This window comes from Pararge aegeria, chromosome 10 (assembly GCF_905163445.1).
Source record: "Pararge aegeria chromosome 10, ilParAegt1.1, whole genome shotgun sequence".
Taxonomy (NCBI): Eukaryota; Metazoa; Arthropoda; class Insecta; order Lepidoptera; family Nymphalidae; genus Pararge; species Pararge aegeria.
Genome location: NC_053189.1, coordinates 11,542,186 through 11,566,327, shown reverse-complemented (window position 1 = coordinate 11,566,327; position 24,142 = coordinate 11,542,186). Strand labels below are relative to the sequence as shown.

At 34.2% G+C, this 24,142-nt stretch overlaps 1 protein-coding gene across 1 annotated transcript in view; it reads right to left on the bottom strand.

The window, feature by feature from the left end:
* The window catches only part of LOC120626686, a 62,879-nt gene that overhangs the window by 21,746 nt on the left and 16,991 nt on the right, over positions 1–24,142 (bottom strand). The window contains exons 3-5 of the mRNA XM_039894303.1: positions 19,555–19,665; positions 14,828–15,018; positions 9,769–9,778 (exon numbers count right to left, since the gene is read on the bottom strand). Of these exons, the coding sequence (XP_039750237.1) occupies positions 9,769–9,778; positions 14,828–15,018; positions 19,555–19,665 (312 nt within the window). The remainder of the gene's footprint in view (positions 1–9,768; positions 9,779–14,827; positions 15,019–19,554; positions 19,666–24,142) is intronic.

Sequence of the window (24,142 nt, the reverse complement as noted above, 5' to 3'; positions counted from 1 at the left end):
TATTTCGTCACATCCCGTTTTAAAAATACACTAACTAGACAGGCTTGTTAAATGTATGTAGAGCCTAACTCTACAATCGCATATCGTACAATTATGAATTAGGTAGCACGAATTACTATTCAAATTTATGGTCTAGCACTATGGATCGCAACGTCCTTGGTTTAAGTCCCGAGGCATGCTAAAATATTTTAATTTTATTATTAATATGTCTGTCTAGAAATTCTCAGTACCAGAACGGGATTAAGCGATCGGCGACCACCCGTCCTTGGATGTCATATAATTTTTTTTTTAATTTAATAAAGTTGAAAATATGGCACATTATGCCGTTAAACAAATGTAAAATCAAAGTTTAAAAAATTTATAAATTGATAATAAAAAAACCCCTTTTCAAGTTAGATTTCGGATATTAAAAATTAATTGGGCCAGAATAGTGGTATAAACAGTAAGAATTCACATAAAACTTTCTATCTAATTATTCTCGTTAATACTAAACAAAAGACGTTTTTTTCCCAAGCATGAACGCTACGGAACTATAATTACATGTATATGTATGCTGACATCCATAGTTATTTATGATATTTTTTTTGTTTTAAATATACGTACATATAGCGCTTGACTTCAATCAACCCTCAACCTACTAACGTGACACTGCTCGAAAGTGGGTTGTTGGGCTTTAAAGACTTTTATATATAAGTGATAATAAACTAGGGCCGACATGGTATTTAACAATTTTTGTCCCGACCCGAGATTTGAACCCAAGACCATGTGACATGCTAACCACTAGACCAAACCTAGGGTTACGCTTAATTTGGCTTATTGGTATATTCTTCTTCTTCTTATTGCGGTGCCTCTCCGACTAGCGAAGGTTGGCAGTCAGCTTCGTCAATTCTTGTATATTTTCCGCGAGGCGAAATAACAATTATTGGTATATAAATTATTTTATTTTATCTATTACACGATGCAAGAAACAAAAGGAAATGTAATGTAACTAAATCAGGAACATGAAAAATTGTTTTGGAGACTAGTAAATAAATTAAGGGTGTTGCAAGATATATACTACGAAGGCAACCATTAACCATTACCAACTAGCTGTTTCCACGTCCGCGTTCCTTAGATTAGTCATAAAATTACTATAACTAAAGAAAATTACTGTTAGTATTTACGACTTTAAAACAGAAATAATTTCGCTTTGATTTGGAAACTTGTGCTTGACAATTCTTGATCAATACATATAGAATCAAAAACAAAATATTATAAGATAAACCTACTTACTTTTCTTAATAAAAGCGACCTAAGACCATCTAGATACAATTTTTTTTATAATAATTATATTAATTAATGTTTTTGTTATTGTTTTAAGTAATCATTGCGTTGTGTCTGTAAAGAAAGCTGCGCATCCATGAGCTTTCTTTGTGTATGCCCCAACAATGGAGGATTAAAAATAATAAAGTCTTTTTGTTCTAGTCAGAATGAGATTACGTCAGAGAAAACCGTTGAACATAGACGCGGAAGTTATTACAAGGAGGCTGGCAAGCAAAATTGTAACATTTAAATTGTATTGAAAACGAGATACCTACAGGCGACAGCGTTCGCGTAGAATGGGCTGTTATATTTTCATCCGGCTAAGTTTGATATGGGCTTCTTCTTAGACCATAGCACGATTATATGACATTACCTCATTAGCTTTAAGTTTATTTATATAGTTATCACCATCATCTCACTACTATTATCAAATTTTGTATGTATAGGTATTAGGTAGGTATAAGGTATGCATTAAAAGTGCGAAATGAAGGCCTATTTGAATTAATAAATATTTGATTTGTTTCAAATCATAATATTTACCTACCTACCTACTAATTTATATCACTAGAACTCCTTAGAAAGCCTTAGGCCATAGTAATTAACCGACATTGAAGAACATGTTTTCTGGTTCAGACTCAAGCATAGATTGGCCGATACTTGAGATTTAAGAACCTGTGTCTTAAGATACAAGAATAAGCAAAAGTCCCTAGATACAAGAGTAAGCAATAGAAAAGTCCCTCTGTTAGTTCTACAATATCTTATTAATGCTACATTAAATGCGCCGGTCAGTAAGGTTTACACTGTAAAGTAATATGAATATTCATCACCAGAGATCAGAGATGGAGAGCTTAGACAATTCATGCTGTTCCAACACAGGTTGGCGGGCTTAAATGTTTATAACCATAATTATAAACTTGATCAACCCATTACCGACCCACTAAAGGGCAAGAGTCTCCTCTCAAGGGTCTTCCTCCTTAGGTTGAAGTCCACCACGCTTGCAAAGTGGGATTGGTGGACTTTACACGTCTTTGAGAACGTTACGCAGAACTATCAGGCATGCAGGTTTCCTAACACTATTTTCCTTCATCGTTAAAGCAGGCGATACGTAATTCTTTAAGCACTTCTAAATTAGAAATGTTAGAGGTGCGCGCCGGGGTTCGAACTCGGACCCCTGAAAATAAAACTGACGTCACTGCACCCACTCAGCTATCACCGCTTAAACCAACCGTAAGATGTTAGTGATAAAAACCTGGACCGACAAATAATCACGAGAATATAACCGAAATATTCACTAGATCCGATTTCGGAAGTAAAATATTATGACCTTATAAAATGAATTCAACTTCCCGGTTCAACGGTCTTGGCTAATCGTTTTAAATTTCACCCGCCATAGCACATGTCGTCGAGGTCGCCAGGGTCATCAAGAAGCGTCGGTCATCGATCGCTTAGCGAAAGTGAGCTTCAAAAGCAATATATTATTCACTGCAATTATGGATCATGCGACTGCGATGACCTAGTTGGTATAGCGGTTGAATACGGCCTAAGTCCTTCTGAGTCAGAAAGGAGACCCGTGCCCTGTAGTTGGCCGGTACTGGGTTGATAATGAATCAATACAAAAATTATGCTGTTGCCCGCGAGTTCATCCTTGTATGCTTCGGTTTTATAGAAATCCCGAGGAAGCCGTTATTTTATCAGACTAAAAAGGGTCTTAGATTCATCTATGTCTTTTAGAAATAATTAATTTTAGTCTCAGGAAAAGCCATATTTGTTAAGTGATCGATGATCGATGAGTTGAATCTCCGATTGAAGGTTTAAACAATCCTCAGCAATTCCGCCAATCCACCGAGTTGTGTGTGAACAAATAATCCGCTCACATGAGGAACGCTTTCTTTGCTATAGGTATATATATTCATATATATATATACTTGATACTGAAAGCTAGTTCGTTTTTTGGTTTGTTTGAACATGCTTAAAAATGTCTTCAATTAACTAGACCGATTAAACAAAATATTTTTTGTTTATTGAGGGATTGAGGTAGTTGTAGGATGTATAATATCGCTCGACTCATGGTGGACGTAGGTTAAACCGTCAGACACAGCTGGTTTTAAGCACATCTGTTTGGATTATGCTTTTGTTCCAATAATCATAAGAAATTAATAAGAGGCAGTGATTTCGAAATGACAGTCGGACACTTAAATTTCATTTGATTATTAGATTTCTCTATACTTGAAGGTCACAAGATGAAACGGTGTATTGAGTTTCTGAGAATTTCAGATTACTTACGTACAAAAAAGACCAAAAACGCCGCCGAAATATGATTTATGGTTCAATCACGTATATCAAAGGGAAAGGGAAACGGAATAAACAGAAAGGGAATGAACAAATTACACACGACCTACAACTGTTAAATAGACAATATTTTTTTAAAGTACTTTGCGGAAGTCTATGATTTACCTACAATGCATATTTAACAGCAATTTAATCTTAATGTTATTGTAACCATCGAAATAGATTTAATTCAATGATTTAACTTTTGAGGCTCAGAATAACTGAGCGGGCGATGGAGAGAGGAGGATAGCTAAGAGTTTCTCTACGAGATCAAATCAGGCATGAGGAGATCCGTAGAAGAACGAGAGTTACCAACATAGGACATAACAATCAACGAGTCGCGAAGCAGAAGTGGTAATGGGCAGGGCACATAGCAGGAAGAGCCGTTGGATGTTGGGGTCCCTAGGTGGAGCGTTGGTTGACCCCAAACAAGGTGAACGGATGACATGAAGCGAGTCGCTGGGAGCCGCTGTAAACAAGCGGCCCAGGACCTTGAATTTTGAAACTTTCTACAAAAAACTATGTCCAGCAGTGGAAGTCAATTGGTTGAAGTGATGTGTGGAAGTTGCCGTCAGATATACCAAATGTGTCAATGAACCCTAAAGATGCATAATATAAGAATATAAAAACGTAACCATCTAAAGAAATAGTATGTCATCAGTCCAGATTTTAATAATTGCAAAATAAAAATGGAATGTGGTATGTGCATTCGACATTGTTATTATGATTAAAAAAACTTTAAACTGACGCAAGGTGAATGTTTGCTATGCGATTTCATAGTTTTATTAGATTTTGCTCACGACATTGGAAACGTTTTCACACGTGCAAGTCTAAGACAAAAAAAAGGAACCCCGCTCTACACTCTACAAATAATAAAATTGAACTGTGAATCTGTGATTGCTAACTGCTTCTTATTTAGCTCGTATGATAATATTTAGATAACAGTTTAACCCAAAAGTTCTGTAGTCAACAAGAAAAACAGCCATGTCCTGTCTGAACCATGTCTGTCCGAAAGTCTTCGGGTTAATGCTTAGTTTTTAAGTTCACTAACTACAAAGCTGTAATTTGGCAAGGTTATAAGTATACACTAATTACTCACGTAAAGCGGGAATGTCTTTTTTCGTCAATCTCATGGTTTGTGTCGCCTATAAAAACTATTGAGGGATTTGTGAAAACCATATAACACCATCCAAACCATATAAACCATTTTTGCATTGCAAATTTTTGTTGGAGTCAATTTTCCACGAGCACTACCAGCTAAATGGATTTTCTTTAAATATTGTAATATATACAACGAAGGTAAAAGGGAAACTAAATATGGGGAGTGTTATAAACATCGAAAATTACTTTGATGAAGTTTTTATTTTAATATTATGCTAGTTAATATAAGATTATGAACTATGTTAAATGATAGAAAATAAAATCGCACACACGGTTTTTTTTTAAATTTTTAAACAACATTTGCAGGCTGTTAGAAGTTAAAAACTAGGAAACGTTAACTTTCATTCCAGAAAATCACCTTCAAAGAAATAGTGTTAAATTAATTTGAAACGTTTAGGGTTATAGAATCAACTAAGTAAACCCTTACCCTTCTTTAGTTTCTTTCTCTTTCTTATAATATGTGATAAAAGTTCGTATGGGAAACTTTTATAAATAGTTATATGACATAGGTATGATACCTCTGAAAAAAAATGTTCTGATATATCTGGTGCCTACTATCCTACGTCTTATTATAATAGTATATTCGTTTCACTTACTTTTTTTATTTTAATAGCATTTTGGTACAAAAATATTTACCAATATTTCACAATACAAGAAGATCATATTGGGCGACTGGCACTGCCTCTCACTTTTAAGCCGGTATCAAGTTTTTTAAAAAATTCTGCTAATGGACCGCGACCGCTTAATATCATTATTAACATAACTTTCGTAACCCGTAATCAGTAGTAATAAATGATAAACACATGAATTGGATAACGCAATTATATTAGCCAGCCCCAACTAACGTAATCTCTTCGGTAACTATGAATGTGTAGCCCAAGATTCGAGCGGAATGCAATATAGGAAGCGTTAGCACTTATATGGTGGAAAAAAATCTTTGATCAATTAGCTTTACGCTATTCAAAAAAAGAAGTTTTTTTTTTTTTCGTTTTTTACCTCATAACAATATAATTTAATAATTTATTTGGAAACAGATTAGATCAACAGATTAGATCAAAATCGGTTCAGTAGTTACATTTTGATACCATTTACAACTTTAAATAGTACATTAGTAAAAAAATATGTTATAGTTTACGTAAGTCTACTACAATTCCGGCCTTGCGATATTAATTAGGTACTATAATAACGAGCGAATATAACTAAAATTATAAAACCCAGTAAGTTCAATAGGAGAAGACGTAGTGCTATTGTAGAAAAAATATTTTAACATTGCAACACTAGATTTTTTTTAATTAAAAAGAGTTTTATACAACTCCTAATACCAATCATACCTAGAAAATAGCAGAGATCAATTTGTTGCATGAATGGTGTGTAAACATATAACGTATTGTTGTGGTAAATAATTCAACATTTTTCCGCTCACCCCTACAGCCTTTTTTTTGACTGACCTTACCTCAGACGAAATTTTAGCTTTACTTTATCCACATCCTTCCGTTTACCAAACCGACTGGGTTCGAGCTTTACCCCGTCAATTTCTTGACGGGGTAAAGCCTCCTCTATTTTCTAGCCTTTTTTTGAAGGTTACCAAGTTATCAACTACCGCTTTATTAAGCTTAATTTGCTATACTCCGCGAAAAGCAGCAGAATCTGACATCTGTATGGTGTAATTTATAATTTCTTCAATCCTTATACTCCACACCAATCAGATCTTCGTCAATGTACCCTCCTACAGGAAACTTCCGCTTTGCAAAATTTCGTCAAGATTGGTTTAACTGCTACAACCGAGTTACGTTAAATGCTGCGGGGACAGTTACCAGGTGCTTCTCCGGTATGAAATTATAGCACTTTGTCCGTCTCTAGGATTCGTGCTATCTGTTTGGTAAATTTGATCAAGATCGGTGCAGATGGTTGAGCTTAACATAGGTAACAAAAAACAAGTATACCAACAGTCACACTTTCGCATACAGTATGGAGATTTTACACAATACCGAATTATCCACCAATATATCTTCTGTAGTTTCACAATATATCCTTCAATTTAGCAATCCGATGGCTAGTTACGTATCGGTCAACTAAAATACTAACGTCATACCTTTATTAATTATCACAGGAAATAGTTACTTATAAGTATATAGGTATATATTATTTAAATAATTAGATTTTGTGGCTATAATGACCTCTATCGTTACTTTGTTTCTTTTTATAATGTTATTTGCGGACAATGGCATTGAGACTGTTTTAAACGTCACGCCTTTTTATTTTGTTATAAGGTCATGCATTGAAAAGTAAGATTTATTATTAATAATAACAATTACCTTCAAGTCACATTAAATTATTGCCCTATGCTTATATCTATTTTACGATACCGCAGGAAACAAAAATAACGACTTATTTCCAATATGCGCCTGTACTGTTCGATACAAAATAGCCTCAAAATACCTATTCATAATACAGAGAAAGTTTAAGATTTATATTCACTAAATACATCGTGAAAATCTTGTTCCGACTGAAAAACAAATAAAGTAAACAAAAAATAAAATCAACCTTACCGCAAAGTATTAGCATCCAAGTTTCCATGGTAACAAATTATCGCCAACATTCAATGTTCAAAAAACTTCAAACAACTTTTCATTTAAAATTCAAAAGTTTACGTAAATATTGATTTTACATTCGAAACCGATAGCCGTCGAACTCGCGTGCGGGTGTCGCGCTTCGCGTAAGAAATGACTTTAAATGCTTCAACTCTTTAGCACTACGCGCGACGGTCAGCCCTCTACGCTTTATGCTTTTCACGTGTCGAGTCAATGTTGGATAAAAACAGGCGTTACTTGGCGTAAATCCATAATACACGAGGGATATTACGCTTTTTTATTGCCTACTTAATATATATTTAAGTAGTAGTACAGCTGTTTGTGACAGAGCTCATCCGGGGAAGGACTTTCGCCATTCTTATTTATGTCCCCTTGCGTGTCCTGTGAAGTGTTGCTCTATTTATGGTGATGGTTTTCAAGTAAACATCAAGTGGGCGATCTGCTTGGTCCATCAATTTCTACTATAAAATATATATATATGAAAAGCGATGTGTAGGTACCTATATTTGACTCAATAACTTTACTGATCCTGATAAAATTTGACGCAGAGATAGCTTCCATCCTGGAGACTTAGGATATAAAAGCAACAGGAGATGCAGATACTTTTATCCTGGCAAAACCACTCGGGACATCATACATGTAATTCGTAATCGCGTAATTCATTACCTAGCTGGCATAACACAACGCGTAAAAAGAAATGCCGAAACTCATCAATGAAACGCAAACATAATTTAATTTTCAAATGAATATATCATATTTCTTTTTTTTTGTTCTTATTCTATGTACTTGGTGTAAAATAAAATGAATTTTGATTTGATTTGATTTGATGAATAGTCAACGTGTGCAAAGTGACATATACTGTAACGGTCAGCGCAAAAATTCAAAATTTATATATTTTAAACAATTTTAAGCACTTACTCCACCGCGCCGGTTCAGAAGGTAGATTCTACCAAGAAGCCGTCAAGAAGTCTCTTTCTGCTGTTGGTCTTTTCTGAAGACATTTTACAACTATTTTCAGCGTGATCCCAAGCAAAATGATACAATTAAATTATGTGTTTTATTTAATCAATCGTTTAAACTTATGCAAGGTAACCTAGTACCGAAGTTATCATATTATTTAAGCATATTTTTAACTCCGCGAAGGATTTCTGTTAGATACTGTTTTCTATTATATACGCAGGTTGAAATGGCAATGGGTGGGTCATGTTTTTCGTAGAACTGATGGCTGTTGGCAAACGTGTGCTGGAATGGAGACCGCGGACTGGTAGACGCAGTGTTGGACGACCTCTAGCCCGTTGGTTGACGTAACAAAGGTATCTGGAAGCGACTGGATGAGAAAGGCGGAGGACCGTGTGCAGTGGCGTGCTCTCAGATAGATAGGAACTTTGCGGACTTGTGATGCTAATCGTATTCCACACGATATACAGATATTACAAGTTTACCCGTTTCTAATGAGTCGATTTCAAATTGCTACTTTTGTTTATAAATTTCCAAAAAAGAATTGCTAAAGAGTCAGTATCCTCAACATCATATCAACCTTTTACCGGGCAACAACGTGTCATCTCCCAGAATGAGAATGTCTCATGCCGGAGTCTACCATGCTGGCCAAGTGCGGGTTGGTGGACCTCACACGCCTTTGAGAACATTATGGAGAACTCTCAGGCATGTCAGTTTCCTCATGATGTTTTCCTTCAATGTTGAAGTAAATAATATTTAATTGCTAAAAATGCACATAAATTAGAAGTGTTAGACGTGCGTGCTGTAATTAGAACGTGGACCACCGAAAGTGTAGCCAAAGTCCTAATCATTAGCCACTAGGCTATCACCGCTTCGTGCGAAAGAGTAACTGCCTTGATATATCTAGATAGTAGATACTTACTCACCTACCTCCCATTACTAGGTATATAGATATACGTAAGTGTACGACAAAAACATTCAAGCAATATACGAGTACGCTCCCACGATTAATTTAGCGTTAGAGGACAATGCTAGATGTCAGTACATTATGAATTGGCATTGTTACATGCTGGTCAAAAGACCAATGCTATAACCGTTTTGAATGGTCGATAAAGCGAATAGCCTTAGGCAGGTAATGAGTGTCAAAATTCCGCCAACCTGTATTAGAGAAGCGTGATGGGTTAAGATCTTTCAAGCTTTATATCCCTCCTGCCAATGAAGTCGTGATAGCCTAGTACTTAGAACATTGGCTTTATTTAAGAGGGGCTCAGTTCAACCCCCGGGTTTTCATACTTATGCATCTAGTACAGCTAGGTTATTATACATTTGATGAATTCCTCAATGACAAGGTAGATTGGAAGCAGCCAGCCTCGCTCTCAACTCCCGCAAGATAGCAAAATGATTGTAAATGTTGATTGAAAAGAGCAACTACTGAGTTTCTTGCCGGCTCTTCTCCGGTTCTCTTTTCCGGTTCGGAAAGCAGATTCTACTGAGGGTAGAATCTGCTTTCCGAACCGGTGGTAGAGTCACTAAAAACATACATACTTGACGTTTCAAAAGTGCTTATAAAGTAGACCTACTTAAAATAAATGAATTTGAATTTGAATTTGAATTTATGTGCGCTTTATGCAATCAAAACGGTGAAGGAAACATCGTGAGTAAACCTGCATGCCTGAGATATCTACATAATACATTATGTTCTCAAAACATAACTCTCCGGACATAAATTAGTGAAATCTGCATATCGTCTGAGAAAAGTACAGAAATCCTTTGTGGGGATGGGTATATGCTTTTATAACATGATACCGAAGGTATTATTAGATCTACCTTTAACTAAGTTTAAACAATATATTAAAACACATTTAATAAATCGTGGTTACTACACGATTAATGAATTCCTAAACGACAAGGCTGCTTGGAAGCAGGCCACTCCGCTCCCATCTCTCACAAAACAGAAAAATTTTAAAGATTGATAAACTTTAAAATTATGTTGGAAAAGAGCAATCTGCTGAGTTTCTTGCCGGCTCTTCTCAGTGGAATCTGCCTTCCGAACCGGTGGTAGAGTCACTACAAACAGTAGTCTTGTGAAGTCCAACAATCCGCACTTTACTCTTCTTTACTAGCGTGGTTGACTACGGCCTAAAACTTTTTCATTGATGGAGTAGCCCCGTACCCTGTAGTGGAATGGATCGATATGGAGATGGGCTACAGTGAGTAACCTGATGATGTAGAGATTTTTTGCGGTACAAACTATTGTTGTGCTTATCTAATGGAAACTTAGGTGAAAGTCAAATCGTGACATTTCGAAAGCTGCTAAAACCAAAAGATATTTAGCTATTACCCAGGACTGGTATTTTGGCTTTGAAATGATTTCGTTTTAGAATATATGACTCATTAGATACACCTACTGACAGTTTAGTTTCAAACACTAATTGATCAATAAATAAACCAAAAGGAAAGTATTGTTTTTTTGCTCTTGGTTTATTACTATTTTTATTCTGACTATAATTATACCAAACAAGAATACTCATACTCATTTGGCACAAGGTCCTAATTTCGATTGCCTAAAAGCTTGAGGTACCTCTTCGGGTTTTCTGTTATGAAATTCTCAGTATCAGCCCAGTGTTTGAAAATAGATGTTATTTATTATAAACATATGATCGGTGAAGCACGCCAGTGCACATTGGAGCAGCGTGATGGGTCTACGCTCTAAAACCCTCTGTAGTATGAGGTAGAACCCTGTGCCTAACTTTGAAACGTTAATAGGTATTCACCTATTTCCTTTTCACCACAAAACCATATTTTACACGCGGTACATTGCGTAATATTTATCAACTGCAGACAGATCCAAGGCCCATTCAGTTATAGTCGATGTTACTAAATATATTTCAAAATATGGTTTTGTGGTAAAAAGGAAAGCGCATTGTTAAAATTTTAATGATTTTTCACAAATCATGTCAAAAGTGATTATATCATGCGCCTTTTTTAGATAAAGAGCAAAAGATAATTAGACATCTTAATCCAGTTCGTTTACATTAACATTAAAATTTCCATTTATCTTATTTCAAAAATACTATCTCGTATGTACGTATTTTTAGCGTACCTTTTACTACACGCCAAATTGTGTGGCTACTCTCCACTCTACTCTTAATTTGTATTTTTTCTAAATATATTTTTAAATGGCACCAACGTGCAATTGCTATTTAACTTTTTTACCATAATCATCTTCATCACTATTAACGGTTCTAAAGAACAAGAAGACTGTAGGCCGTAGTCTACCACGCTGGCTAGTAATAATAATAGTGCGGCACGCCGACAGATTTCCTCGCGATGTTTTCCTTCACTTATAAAGCAGGTAATATGTCTATGGATAATGGCTTAAACGCACAAATTACCGAATAGTTCGGGTGGCGGGTTCCTTACCGTTTGGCTATCACCACTTTTTTATACTATATACAAGTTGAGAAGACGCTCCAGAACTCTGCAAATAGGTTGTGGGATAGAATAATACCTACTTATTAGAATTAATTTATGCATTGAATAAAAATAAGTAATATTATCTAAGAAACGTTATTAGGTATACTACATTATGATGCTATACTGTGGTATGTTGATCCTTACCCTCAGGGCAATGTTACGGGATAACAAATCTGCGAAAGAGTATGGATGCGTCTTAATTTTCATACAACGTTTTTCTACACTCATACTAGGAAAAAAAGAGACTTGTATACTTTAACTACTGAAACGATCAGTAGTTAAAGGGTAATTCTCAAAATAATTCCGATCAAATTTTGTTGGCAATTTAACAGTTTTTTTTTTTAATTATTGATTGATGGACCAAGCAGCTAGCCCACCTGATGGTAATTTAAAGACCATCTTCTTTAAACAGGGCACCACTTTCAGGTCATGCAAGGAACACATCCTGCAAAGTATTGTCCATATGTGTCCATATGTGTCCATCAACCTGAGGCGTAGGTTTTAAGCCTTATGCGCCTGAAACTACACTGAATTAGGATACGTGTCATAAAACACAAGTGTAGCAATTTGAAATAAAAGACGAGTGTTTAATAGGTATACAAATTAACTTGCGGGATTTAAAACCGCATCTCTCTGGCTATCATAGCCGTAGTGCATTACCTACCTACTATTTCAGTATTTTTAAAAGATATCTTCATTTATCTACGCTGTTGTGTGTATTATTCTGTTCTCACAATTATATTTCACGACTAGAAGGATAGTAATATTTATGGATATGTACACAAAGATTAAACGGTTTTATGTTAACGGCGTAAGAAAACGGTTCCTGAATAAGTTTCCGGTATATCTTTGAGGTTATGTCACCATGGAGTTCATTACTGATCATTAGTTGCAAAATGAAGCCATATAGGGAAATCTCGTATCCTCTCTAATCGCTCTTTAAACTAACGTTCATAGACAGACTTGCACATAATTAGTTTCTAATTTACCTAGACTTATTTACATGTTTCTAAGTGCAGTTCGCGTAATGAACAGAAATAAAATAAGCTTTTTACCCACTACAATTTAGCCCTTGACTGCAATCTCACCTGATGGTAAGTGATGATGCAGTCTAAGATATTAACGGGCTAACTTGTTAGGGGCAGTTATACTAAACTCATACAGTTACCAAACCATATCCGTTTTCTAGGACTCAGAAAGCAGGGTCGCTGCCCACTGCGCCAGTCGGCCGTGGTCCTACATATACCTAGGTACTGCTGATGGTGATTATGATGATCAGCTTACTATGGAGGATGTGACCCGAATGAGATAGCTCAAATTAATCGATTGTGTTGGTCAAGGTACGTTAATCAAAGTCGGTAACATAAACGCAAACTGGATGGGTGTAGGACTACGGAGATTTGAATTTGACCTTTCAAGTGTCTCGAAAAGCCAATTGAGTGGTAAACCAGATGTTTATTGTTACATGAGAGACAATGCAATAGCCCGGAACTCGCAGTCGAGCAGTGAGCACTGTGTGTTCTTATTGTATACCTCCTTTATCTTTAACATCGAAGGCATGAGTCAATACATTTTTAAAGACTTGAATTAGATACAACATTAATCTTATAATAACATAAAGTAAGTCTTAATGTCGAAATCCAAGGTTAAGGTATCCGTATAAGAGAAGTACGTAGTCGATCCACCTTTAGCATCTTAGAACAGTTTCGCGTGATTGGCTAGTAATTTAGAAAAACTCATTTAAGAACTTTGAATCTCAAAAAACATATTTTAAGTAAATAATAAAAAAATCATAACTCTACACTATTCCACATCAGTTTTATTATAGTTGTAAAACATAAAGCTCCTAAGTTTAAGTCTACACATTACATTCAAAATTATAACTATATATACATTAAAAAAACATATTGTCTAGTTTCTTATCAAAAATAGTTTATTGTTAAGACATTTTTATTATTTCCAGAGTTACATACCTGCAGCGTAATAAATTTCGAATATTTACATTATATTTACTTGATGATGTATCTTTAAGTGGAGGACAAGTTTTTTTCTTATAATAAGTGAGAGACCGGTGAGATTTTTACATCTACGACGGGGTGAAATGCAGATTCCTGCACCGTAGGATCTGATAAAACCATAATTTTGTTTGCCATACTTTTTCAAATTATAACGATATAATACCAAAGGAATGTATTTTTGTTTTAACCATTTGTGATGCAATATTCACCTACAATATCACCGAAAGTCGTTAATTCTTGTGAAGTATTTTTTTGTACTTAAACCCCCAACCCTCATCTGAGATCTGTACTTTAATATTTAAATAGGTAAATTTAATTAATATGATATCGTGAATATTGCGTCATCAAACGCATATGCTCGGAATTTATATTAAAAATTGGCGTGAGATTTTCATTGACCCCGTTATAAACTTACGTAAGTAATGGACGCCCCCTAAAGATTGGTACATATCGAAATGTTGGAAATGGCGTGCAGGAGGACCAAAGTTGAATTAACATAGCTAGCAGTCAGTCTGCAAAAGTTACAGTAATACTCAAAAGACTATAATATATTTATTTTAAAAGGAATGTTTGTATGTTTTTAGTGTGTGTAACTTTACCAGAACTCAGTCCAAATCCAAACAATACAATAGCTAAAACTTATTTGATCTTTATAAAGATCTGTGACAGACATTAGTACATAAATCAAAGTAGGTACAATATCATGACCTCCTAGGACCGAGGTTTTACATTGACGATCTTTATGGACCTACAACACACTTAAGCCATTGATGTATGTCAATTTATTCTTCAATACCTACCAATCACTTGGTTAAGCGTGTATATGTTACTCTGCAACACGATTACATAATATTTTTTATCATATTGGGTTTTGTTGAGGAAACACAGATTGGTCACCTAAAACTTTCTAATTCAACAAAACAAAAGAATGCAAAAAAGAGATATATTTTTTTTTTACAAAAATATCTCATCAATCAGTTTCTTATCTATGACCCTATGTGGTTTTGGCCTGCTTTGCTTCTTTCTTCGTCGGTACAGCCTCGCATTCAGGGGGTACAGAGCGGGGGATAACGAGCACCTTACGTTGAACCACCAATCGCAAGACGCCACTCCCTGGGAGAATATAGTGCCATTGGGGCACAGGAACGATGCTTGGCGACCGTCAATGTCGCAATAGTGCCATGCTGAAAAATTATAGAGAAACATTTTATTTCATATCCATAGTTTAGGGAGGCTGGAAGATAAATAAAATAAATAAATAAATATACTACGACAATACACACACCGCCATCTAGCCCCAAAGTAAGCGTAGCTTGTGTTATGGGTGCTAAGATGATTAATGAATATTTTTTTTATGAATAATATACATAAATACTGATAAAATACATGTAAACACCCAGACACTGAAAAACATTTTTTCTGTTCATCACGCAAACATTTTGCAGTTGTGGTTATCGGCCACGGCCGTCAGAAAGCAGGGTCGCTGCCCACTGTGCCAATCGGCCATAATTCTTATATAGAGTATTTTTAGATATATTTTATAGAGTTAAGCTTTCCTTTATACACCTAACAAATAAGTTTTTTTCACCACAGTTCTAGTGCATACATAAAAAAAATTATTCATACTCGTAATATGTTTATTTGTAACCTATTTTTGACACAGCAACTCAACTCAACTGATCTTGATGAAATTTGGCACAAAGGTAACTCTCATCCCGGACGGATATAGACTTTTTTATCGCGGCAAAACACGACAATAATCTTAAACTTTTCATTGGCGAATAAAATTTAGTAGTGCTATCCTTATCTACAGGAAAGAGTTGGAATAAAAGAAAAGTATGGAAATCCTCATTTATTAAATTGATTACTAATTTCGGGCGATAGTCGGCCGAGATTCAGGCAGCAAGCGATCAAAAGTAACTGGGATAAAAATAAATCAATCACTCTCTGCTACTTTCTATATCTATTCAACAAATCACATCGATTCACATTTCCATTGCCAAAAAGGACACGCAAATATAATTTGGTATTAGTAAGAGTATGATTTAGATTGTTTGAATATATATTAGATCTTGACCTCCACTTCACTCGCATATTTTTGGGTCAAGCAAAATGTAATGTTCTAGTTGAGTGATTTCAAAGATGGAGCTTTCAAGCCATGTTTGTTTCTACGTTCGTTTTGCGTAATGCAAGCAGAAATAAACATACGCACTTTTACATTTTTAGTATATACTAAGAATATGTCTAATAAAATTTAATGGTTTTATTTTTTCAATAGATTATTGTAATAAAAAATTCTTATAACGAACCAAGGTCTAAAAAATAATTTTACAAATTCTTGTCATATTTTTAAAAAGAAATATCACCATCAGGCTCCCAGACCCAAATGTATATCTTGGTTGGAAGCGTAGTCATTGACTTGGAAATGTACACTATAATTTCACCATTGCAAAGCTTTGCATAAAGTTATGTACATTGCAGAAGTGCGCTGCGTAATTATTTCTAAGATCGGACGTGAGACAGTGCGATATGAAACATTCGTTTTGAAATCCTAAAAAACTGTACACATATATCTAAGCATAAACGTATGCACTATTTGTCATATTATTAAGGAATGTTGAAAATTACCGGAGACTATCTTTCTTAACCATACCAGTTACGGAGGTAATGTAAATAATCCAGGTGACATAGTAGTTAGTGTAGGTATTACGAAATTATAACCACATATGCGATAAAATAAACTTCAAGCTATAAAAACAAAATGTTACGCTTCATCTCTGACACTTAAACTTAAGACCTGTTTTGCAATATTGCTAATTCTTCTAACACTTCCTCATATTTATAAAGCCGCTATTCATGAAATTATCTACTATTAATAATCAAAATGGATGTCTGCATTTAATAATCAGTCACATTTTACGATAATATGTAAACATATAAGACTAATTTGGAAATGTCAATTGGTCACATTTAAAAAACAAATTCTTCTAATCACACTTAATGTAGTTCCTGGCCTTCTACCTAATTTTATAATTATTTACTACTTATCCATAAATTGCCGCGGTAAACTACGTTTTTATATTTCTAACACCCACCTACTTGTAAAGTCAACTTACTATTATTATAAATTATATGTATGTTTTTTTTTTTCAATTAGTAAAGAGACTCGATCCATGGCTGAGATTAGCAATGCAAAGAAATCACCACAATGTAAAGTCAACATCTTTTAAGGATACTCCAGTGTCGTGGTGAAAAGTGCGTAAATAATACATTTTGGAAGATAATTTTGGTGTGGTGCATAATAATTAATGAAATTGCATCGTACAGATTTGCTAGGTTTTCGCAGTTTATAGCAAATTAAGCTTAATGTATCTTATAAATACCTATATTACAAATTTCTGAAATGTAACACATGCTTCTATTTCTGTTATGCATCTAACTCAACATTCATCAGTTATATTAGTACCCATAACACGAGCAACGCTCACTTTGGGGATAGATGGAGATGTATTGTCCTAATACACAAAGTGTAAATGAAGTATATTGAGATACATTATTTACTGCCTCCGAGACTTATCTGTGAAACCGAAACGCTAATAGTTTTTGAGTAAACCACTGCCGTAGTTTTAACTGTAAGAAATCAGTTACAGCCCCAATTTTTGCATTACAGGCAAAATTGAAATCAAGTGACTCCTGTCACTTTATTAGGTACGCGTCAAGTAGCGTAGGTACTATGCGCGTATCAGTCTTATATCTTCAATAGAGTTGTCATAAGTCAACACTTATATTGTTTTGAATGAATACACTTTTATTGTACACCAAAGAAAAAAAAGTAGTTACAAAGATATAAATACATATAAAGAGAGTACAATTTGGTGGCCTTATCGCTACATAGCGCTACATAGCGATTTCTTCCAGGCAACCAATGGCGTAAAAGGAAAAAACATTGAATAGAGGCAGGTGGTGCAATAAATAAGATTTAAAATTATACAAATACATAAATAAAATATATATATATATATATATATAAATATAACTATAATATATATATACATTTTTATTTATTTTTTGTTTTTATTAGTTTGTAGGAAAAAATAAATATGCTTCTTTTGATTTAACATTTTTACAGGGTGATTCCTTATGAAATATACTTATGCACTCTTCCACAGTATTTCATAATTGAATAACACGTTGTATATATATTTTATTTATTTATCTAAGTCTTCTAACCAGTGATATACACGCTATTACGGACACATTGAACTGCTATATTGGTTCCAATGTTTTAAATTAAATATCTATAAAACGATTCGTATAAGGATCTAACCTAACATATTACAATAAATTCGCTTCCGCGATTCCTCGCGATCATTAGTTGACCTCTTACAATCTAAGGTCATTTAACATCCTAATCTTCTAAAAACAAGGTCAGGCACCGAAAATGGTTCACAAAAAGCTTGTTTTAACAATGGATCACGACTTGACATGTACAAATTATGTTATAGTAGGCGTACCATGCAATTAAACTGCGTACTAAAAAAATATATTCTGATTATTATTTTATACAAAGCTGTAGTGTAGAGCACTCGTATGCTTATTTGTTCAAATGCAGAAATCTCAGAAAACTGCCAATGCGATTCAACGCTAAACTGTAGATATATTGCGTTAGATAGCTGTTATTTAAGGGAAGTTATCTGCCATACAATATCACAACGACACCCAAAGTAAGTGCGGGTGAAACTGCAGCAATAAAAAATATACATTGTATTTTTGTTGTTGCTACTACTTGTTTATTATTTTAGCCACACAGGTAATTCAGTCTACATAAGTAACATTTTAAATTAATTTTGTACGATAAGAATTTCTAGAAATTTTTATTTAGAATAACATATCTAATCGATGATTTAAAGTTAATTTTCTTGCTCAACATTTGAAGCTGCGAGCGTATATTTATTTCAGTATTTATGTTACTACAATTTATTTTAACAAAATGAAACGTGAAACATGCCTAAGCCGCAGCGTTAAAAAATAATATGTCAAGGTTAGTCGGTAATTTGGTTTATTAATGATCTGACCTACATCAATTTATCATCGAACTTCGAATATCATTAGCTTTTGTTTTTTAATGTTAATTATTGTATATTATTGATTTATTAATATAATATAACATCTAATGTTGATATATCTAATGTAATGTTAGTGATATGATCATGATATTTATGACATACTTAATAGAAAATTAATTTGGAATAAAATAATACCAATAGAGAAAATTTTGTTGTTTGTAAGGCAAAGTTTAATCATTATAGTTAATACACCTTTAAATACCTATTGCGTAGTGCTTAGCATTGTGGATCATGGGGTTTCATTTTCGGGTTGGTGCAAAACTAGTGAGGTATAATTTCAAGATATTTTGAGTATCTTGGAGAGTATATTGGAGTAAGGAAATGGATGTTCCATTCCCTTACTCCAGAGTAAGGAAATGGGTGGTGTTCATTAATGTGTCTCGAAGAACACGTTAAATCATCTTTGTCGGTCCTAGTTATTATCGCTAGCATGGGATAATAAATAAATATACTACGACAATACACACACCGCCATCTCGCCCCAAAGTAAGCGTATCTTGTGTTACGTAATAATTGTGAATCAGCTGAGATGACAGGAATTAATCAAATTTTAACCTCCTACTAATTAATAATTTAATAAGCAGTATAATTTACCTTGACAACGTGTGTCCATATCAGCAAAGAAGCCTGGATAAGGCTGCTCGTCACAATAGAAGTTGGTGTATGGAACGGCTCCTAGAATTGGGTAGTCTGTACCAGGTTTACCTGAAACGTACAAATTTAATTTTTAATACACATTAGAAGACATCAATAGCTTTAGTTTTATACCTTTAAATAATAGTGAAAGTGCTATGTAATAGAATCTAGATTTATATCTATAGATATTCCTGCTAGTTATAACATATTAAATGAAAATCCCACTTCTGCTGTCTTCCTGGTATTTCTATTAAAACAACGGAAATAATAAGCTCTTTGTCACTGTTGTTGTTTAGATGATTTTATGCCACTTAGCATATATTCTAAATTGTACGACCTCACAACATATAGGATATTTACCTCATTTTAACCTCGACAAGTAATAATTTGAATAATAATTGACATGTGATTGTTATTTTCATGTTTATTTATGTACGTTATTAGATATGGATTAAAATAAATCCATCTTCGTAATAATAATTCTAAGGTACTAAAAGTAGTGTATTAAGTTGAAGAGCGCGTTGATGTCTTTTGTATGAAACTTTACGTAATTATGATTGTAAAGCCAATTTTCGGATTCCAAACTTTAAAACGGCCAACGGGACCGTATTACTAAGTCGTTACTGTGCATCAGTCCGTCCGTTCGCCTTTCTGTCAGCGGGCTGTCTCTCATAAACCGTAATAGGTTAAGAATTAAAATTTCCCAAGATTTATATCTCTAATAGCGCCAAAATCAAAAAACTGTTTTACTGTTAAAATTCAAGATTTTGCCCGTAAAAGAAACGGGTTTTTGTATTGTTTGCTCGATCATATAGTAGTTGTATTTGGATTTAATTTTGATACATTTGTAACATCATCATTTCATTTGATACATTCGTCTATACGTTGATCTCGCACTTAGGCATTTACTTACAGTATTACTACTATATGAGTTGGGTTACTTATGAAAGTAGAAATTGGTACGTTTATATATAAACATTTTTTTTTTCGTAGTAGCAGATGTCCTCTCTGATGGTAGGTGGAAAGCACCGTCTTCCAACAGAGCAACACTACGAGGGGCATATCCTATAAAGTACCGCCTACTATCCAGCAACTTGAAGGAATTAGACCTTATTACCCTCTTATGACACCGGCAACCACGCCCTTCAGACCTTTTCTTCGTACTAGCCCTGCCACAAAAACCTCTACGTTTATTAAGAATACCGAATACTTAATCATTACCATACCGTCTTCTTGAACTCAACGGTAAATCCTTAATACATAAATTTTACACGGCGTAATTTGCTTCACAATATAACAAAGGTTGTACTTAGGAAATGTCGATATCAATTATTGTCCATCTCTCTTTTACGGACACGATTGTCGGTGCATAATGGTTCACTGTCTATCTTTGGACGATAACGAAAGTTAGCTGCAGAACCACTTTCACCGGCCTAACAGATTACGAATGGTTTTCGATTCTCTATCGATTTCTTGTTGTACCAGATATTTATTTTATCTGTATTTTTAATTTGTAATACTTTTTTATTTAATCGTAGTATAAAAATAATATCAGCAACATATTACAAACAACATACTACAAAGTATTAACAAACAAACCTCTGAGAGGTTTGACAATGCGAAAAGCAGCTTTAATTCCTATTCTTCGAGCCGCTTCCATATTTAAAAATAGTTTGGTGTAATGTGAATGAATACAATTTGAATACACTATTACATTAATACGAGTATATTTAAAAAAAATACACCTCATTTATTCTATCAGATTTTAGGTTAATCTATGCAAAAATCAAAATATATTAAGTTTACTACGTCAGTAATAAAAAATTCTAACATTAATTTCTGTATTTAAAATTTTAAGCACCCGTTCAAATATTTTAAACAGTTTTATTAATTGATTTAATTGATACCCTCGCCGAACCGCGCCGCTCACACTCGATACAGGATTTTTCTTATATACCAAATTGTTAATATAAGTTTATAAGTTGTACTTGTAAGAGGAAAAAAAAACATCGTATGCATAGAGAACGAGTAAGTGAGCAGGCGAATTACCTACACTCATACCACCGTACAATTACACATTTATATTAATGGAAGAACTGCAAATGTGCTGCTAGATTTTTAACGATTCTTTACGATGAAAGCTTGTTTTACAATTTGCACTCGATCGAGAAATAATAGTTAGAGATGCTATTTTAACACTGCGAGCCTGAAGCGATTCTGTCACCTTTGACCCTTGCTTGCTTCTAACGACCGATTGTATTTAGCGGTCGGTCTCGCCCAATGACATAAATCTTGTCTTGAATTGCAAGTACGGAATATTCCGAAACCGTCCCAAGCTATCACCACAAACATTTGTTGATATTATTATAACCTAGGGGTGTCAACCTGCTGGTTTATCATTACGGGTATAAAGCAATTCCTACTCTACTATTTGATTACTATACCTACTTTAATATGGCATTATCTCGTAATTTAAGCAAACTGTTTCTGGTTATTTTTTTTTCGTTTTTATGCAAATTTAATAAATAAATTAACAAGATTACTTGCTTTCGTATGGGTCTTATAAGAAGGCTCAGAGTCACTCAGTGAGCGATGGCGAAAGCTATGCTCGGCGGATCTCTAAGTGATGAAATCGTAAAAAACGAATCGAAAGATCCGTATAATATATACCAGACCAACAAATACAACTGAATTTGCTATCGGCGGGGTACATAGCTCGGAGAACCGATCGAGTTTGGGGACATAAGGTGCTGGAATAAACGCAGTGTTGGAAGACCCCCGACGTGCGATATAGGGTTTTCCTACACCATGCTAGTTATTCTATTTTTCCTTACAATACAATTTTTTAATAAAAAATGTTGTTTTCGCCAATGAATGGTAGCCATTGGTGCCAATTATTGTTTTACACAAATGAATACTCGTAGTTCTAATATTTCATAATAGTCTCTACTAATATTTCGGAAAACCGACTGATGCCGGATCCCAACTTTCTGGAGTGAGATCCCCGCACTGGAAAGCGCCATGTTGGCGGACAGATGACATTAAACTAGTCGCAGGGAGCATGTGGTGGGAAGACTGTGGTATTTTGAATACCATACGAAAGATTTATGACCAGTAGTTGACGTCCAGTGATACATGTAAACTTTCATTCGTACCTTGGTTAAACTGCGTGCCAGGCTAGGCTATGAGTAATTTTCGAACTTATAGTAGTTTTATTAGTATGGCATACTAATAACGTAAAACTACTATAAGTTAATAAAAATATTATAATAAAAAAACAATAACCCAAAGGTGCAAAACTCTTATATTGCAATGCCTGTATTTTAAAATTCTATCTAAGAAATGTTACAAAACGGATTATTCAACAGGGTTGTGGGACCTAGTTTCTAGTTGCCACATACATTTTAATAAATTTTGTTTTGAACATTGACCTGAGTCAGTAATACATTGATGACCTAACTGAAGTGTTACTAAAGTGTACCATCATTACTTTCCTCTAATGATTTGGAGAGCACGCTTAGTGTCATGATGTAATCTTAACTGTACACCTGTGCCTATAGGTTTCAAAGTATGAAAATCAGCGTAGGCTGTCGATTGTTTTGACATAACAGTAATAAAGATTTAGAAGGGTCTATCAAAATCCCTTCCTTTTGATTTAATCAAACTAATAAGAGTCACGTTCTGAACGTCATTACAATAACATTAAAATCAACGGTAAAGTCATCAAAGTTTGTTTTCAAGCCCGCATAAAGATTCCCGGGCATTTTGCCAAGGCAAAAAAAATCCTACGTTCTTTCTTCTCCAGGATACTAACTATACATATATGTGCTAAATTTTGCCATGATTGGCTTAACTGTTGCGTCTAACAAATCAGCAGATAGACACACTTTCGAGTGCACAATATTAGTTTGAATACTGACACCGACTGCCAAAAAAGCAATAGATTGCAAATCGCTTTATTTCGAAAACAACTTGAAAACCATCGTCTTGCAACTTGCGTATTGCTTTAATACATGTATTAAAAAAAATCTTGCACGTTTTAAACATGTTTAAATTAAATTGATTAATCTGTTTAATCTGTTTCTTTCAATTCTCATTCATTAATTATAATCTTGCCAATTCTGTTTTTAGTTTTTGCTAGTAAACTTGGCTTTAATCCAGTCAGTTAGATCAATATGTCAGAAGTAAGAATTTGTTATTTAACATGAATAAACAATGGTTCATAAAAACTTTAGCAATAATAATTGGTCTAAATATTTTAATAGATATAAATATATTCAACTCATAAATAATAGGTAAAATATATAATGAAAATGACCCGACAAAGCGTAAGGTAAGCGAGGACTGACAAAAACAAGGTCGGATACGTCACGTTTATGTAATAATTTGTGATGAGGCTCCAAAACCAGTGACAAGATCATTTATACCTTTTTTATTAACATTGACATTGAAAGAAGTTTCCTTTTATAACATTTTTTTAAATCAACTACTAGTTAACTTTGTAAAGTCTACGTACCTTTATTTAATTTTTCATATTATTTTTTTA